Below are 3,636 nucleotides of genomic sequence, written 5' to 3' on the forward strand. Positions count from 1 at the left end.
AAAAAGCGCAGCCTTAGTCAAATTAGTGTTAAAAAAATCATCTAATTCAGTAGGGTTAGGTGAGGCTTCGGAGGTATACAGAGATTGGTAAAATTTGCTGAAACACAGATTAATTCCTGCATTCTCACATTATTTTACACCATGCTTATCATTTATTGCTGAGATATCCTGTTTAGCTGAGCGCTGCCATAGCTGCTGTGCGAGAAGGCGTCCAGCCCTCTCACCATGCTCATAGTAGCCATACCTAGATTTNGGTGGTGCGCAGAGAAACAACCTCATCGGACCAGGTCGACAAGCTGTCCTCCACCTCTTTTACGCTCTGTTTCACGTGGTTCAGGTCGGCGCTACCGTTAGCCACTTCCGCTCTCACCGCTTGTAGCTCCCCTTTAACAAGAGTAAACTCTTCAGCCAAAGCTGCTTTTATTTCYGATTTGTTCACAGCTGAGAGATCGGTTTTTATAGCGGCAAGAATGTCAGACTTCAAGGACAGTGTGTCCGCCTCGCTGCGGGAGGGAGAGGGGGGCGCCGAAACTCCGGTCCTAGCTGCAGTCTGCTCCGAGGTGGCYTCYGGCCTAACAGCCGCKGAGCTWGAATGTTTGCCTTTCCTSGAGTTTGTCYCCATTCTTCTACTCTTCCASGCAAGAATCACTCAGGGYTKGAGTCCGGACGGACCAAATGTTTAAAACATCAAGGACATTTAGTGTAGAACCACAAACAGAACAAGTCGGAGCGGGAGCCACGCGACACACGTCTTACTCCTCCGCCATCTTGCCCCGCCTCTTTATTACAGTTTTAATACAACTTTACTACAGTTTTAATACAGCTTTATTACAGTTTTAATACAGTTTTAAAAAGTATTTCAGTATAATTTGTTTACTTTTTATAGTGCCAAATTGCAAAAGCAATCATCAAGATGTAATTTAAAAAACAAGAACATGTTTTTGTAATTTTTACACTTCAGTCTAAACCCATATAGATTTGTCATTTTATGTCATTTTATTTTATTTATTTATTTACCGTTATTAACCAGGCAAGTCCTCTGAGATCTCAGATCTCTTTTTCAAGGGAGGCCTGGAGGCAACCTATTGTACATGTTTTTAGGGGTGGGGGAAACCGGAGAAAACCCACGCAAGCATGAGGAGAACATGCAAACTTCACACAGGTCCGAAAAATATCATTTATCAATTATGTCCTATAACAGCATCTTAAAGATGAGTAATTAAATAAAAATTTTGAGGTGTAGCAAGAAAAGAGTAAGAGAATCTGGAGACAAACTAGTCCAACAAGCTCTAACCCTCCAAACCAGGGCTTTGTAAACTTTTCATCTCCTTTCTGTTTTTTATAATAAATATGGCAAAAAAAGGATTTTAGCAATCATTTTTCACTTTAACTTAATTTCTGGAGATCATCTCAGGACCCCTCATGCTGTTTTATGCCCTGCAGTGAAGTCCTAACCCTTAACCACTGCTTAAAGCACTTCATTTTTGTAACCAATCAAATAAAAAGAGTTAGGCTGTTATGTAACATCATAAGTATCCTGGAATTCCTGTAAAGCAGACAAAGCATGTGTCACTTTAAAGAGCTGCTGCTGTAGGCAACTTGTGGAAAATATTCTTTCAGAGTTACCCAGAAGGCACTGCTGTGTTGTCCGCCTGCAGCAACACAAACTTATCAGAAAAGGTGTGTCTAACCACAACAGTAAGCTCTCTGCTCTCAGCTCCATTAAGTCTGGTTTTAAGGTCATAAAATTGCCCAAGATGGCCTTCCTCCATGCTCTAATGCAAACTGAGTGCTGATAGTTCTCCTGTGTTCTGCTCTTATTTGGATGTGTAGGGCTGCTTCTCAGTCTGTCTGAAAAATTTAAAATAAATTATCACACTTGGAACCATGTTCTTTAAATAATAGGAGCCCTTTAAGCAAATCTAATGGGTTTTGTTGACTCAGTGTACACCTGGTCACACCTCTTTTCACTGAAGCCTTTTCCCTGAAGGATTAATGGTCTGTTATAGTCTGAACCCACTGGTTTGGGATTTCTTCTGTTCTGGTTTTGAAACAAAACCAGCTTGAGTAAAATCCTTCACAGCACCTATTGTTGGAAGTGAAAGATGATAGATGATAATGGTTTAGTTGCAAACATTGTCAATGCTAATGAGACGTTGCTGTACAGGATGTAGTAAAAACATTTCTAGATAAACTGATGAATCAACTAGGCCTGTCGCTACAAACAATTAATCAGTCTCATGATGAATTAAAATGAGATCAGTAGTTTTCATTTGCTTGCTTGTTTGTTTTCTTTGTGTCTTCCTAGGCATTAAGTTAGGGGAGCATTTTTGGTGTTTGATGGGTTCTTTCAGCTGGCAACACCTCAGTGTACCTCAGGGCAAAGTTCTGAACCTAGGGTTCACAAAGAGTTTTCTTTTACACTACGGAAATTTTGTAAACTGGGAGCAGCGTGATGGTGATCACACTTATTCTTTAAAGCCAAAGGAAACCACATGGGCCAAAGAATAAGTTGTGCTGATTGGATAGAGGAGGGTAGGGATGTTACAGCTTCAGCAGCTGTTACAAATATAAAAAAAAGATACTAAAATGTTTGTGCATCATGTAAACTGCTTCAATCATTGACTTTAAAGATTACATTTATGTGCACTGGATTATTATTGTTATTATTTTCCTGTGTTTTTACACTAAATTGCACATTCAGGAAATGTTCTTGTCCAAAATCTAAATATCTCCTCCTGTGCTCTTGTTTCAGGAGATCATTTGCCAGAAGAACACTGTAAGTACACCAAACATTGCATCCTCGCCTTTTGCCTTTTCACACATTACTCACCAGTCGCTCACACATCTCACACATTATTTGGTGCAAAGAACATGCTGTTTTTCACATTCAGGGGATGCTGAGCCTCTGAAGCCTTGTTTGTCTTCGCGGTGTTAGAAAAAGGTTTGTCACTCCTGGAACCAGAAACATAAAACACATTTCAGAAGAGATGCAGTCAACTTGTTTGACTGCAGGAAGGACATACAAGTCTTTTAGAAAATTTGACTTGCAAAGACTGGAGCATTCAAATGAGGTTCTGCCAGAAAGTGAGGAAATCCTGTTTTTAACTGACACAGATTGGACGTTTTGTTACATTTAAACTCATCATACTTCAGTGCTGTGGACATTTCAGGGCTYTCTGATTATAAAAAACAACACTTGCATGCACTTCGTGCAGGGAGTTCTTGCACTCCTTRAAGAATCTTTATGTTGCATTCAGTGGCGTAGCCAGAAATTGATTTTAGGCTGAGCRTGAGAAAAAACGTGTGGGCCAGATCAGGGGTGCCTGATTTTACCAGAGGGTACACACAAAACCATCACCGCACCTGACCCACACAAATACAGGCCACATGGGCGCAATGCACTTGGCACACAAAAACACCAATGTGACACCACACACCTAACAACATCACACACCTAACAACATCACACACCTAACAACATCACACACCTAACAACCAGGTCCCGACTAACAAAAGGCCACATGAGTGCGACACGCATCACATGGCGCTGAAAAACAGCTCTTCTGTCACTCACACACACACACACACACACACACACACACACACACACACACACACACACACACACACACA

The 3,636-nt window shown here is 41.0% G+C and overlaps 1 protein-coding gene across 1 annotated transcript in view; it reads left to right on the top strand.

The window, feature by feature from the left end:
• Positions 1-3,636, top strand: part of map3k5 (mitogen-activated protein kinase kinase kinase 5) — a gene marked incomplete in the record, with an annotated part of 89,557 nt that overhangs the window by 28,334 nt on the left and 57,587 nt on the right. Inside the window, 1 exon segment of the mRNA XM_014023049.1 lies at positions 2,756-2,779. Within this exon segment, the coding sequence (XP_013878503.1) occupies positions 2,756-2,779 (24 nt within the window).

This window comes from Austrofundulus limnaeus, unplaced genomic scaffold (genome assembly GCF_001266775.1).
Source record: "Austrofundulus limnaeus strain Quisiro unplaced genomic scaffold, Austrofundulus_limnaeus-1.0 Scaffold355, whole genome shotgun sequence".
NCBI classification, from domain to species: domain Eukaryota; kingdom Metazoa; phylum Chordata; class Actinopteri; order Cyprinodontiformes; family Rivulidae; genus Austrofundulus; species Austrofundulus limnaeus.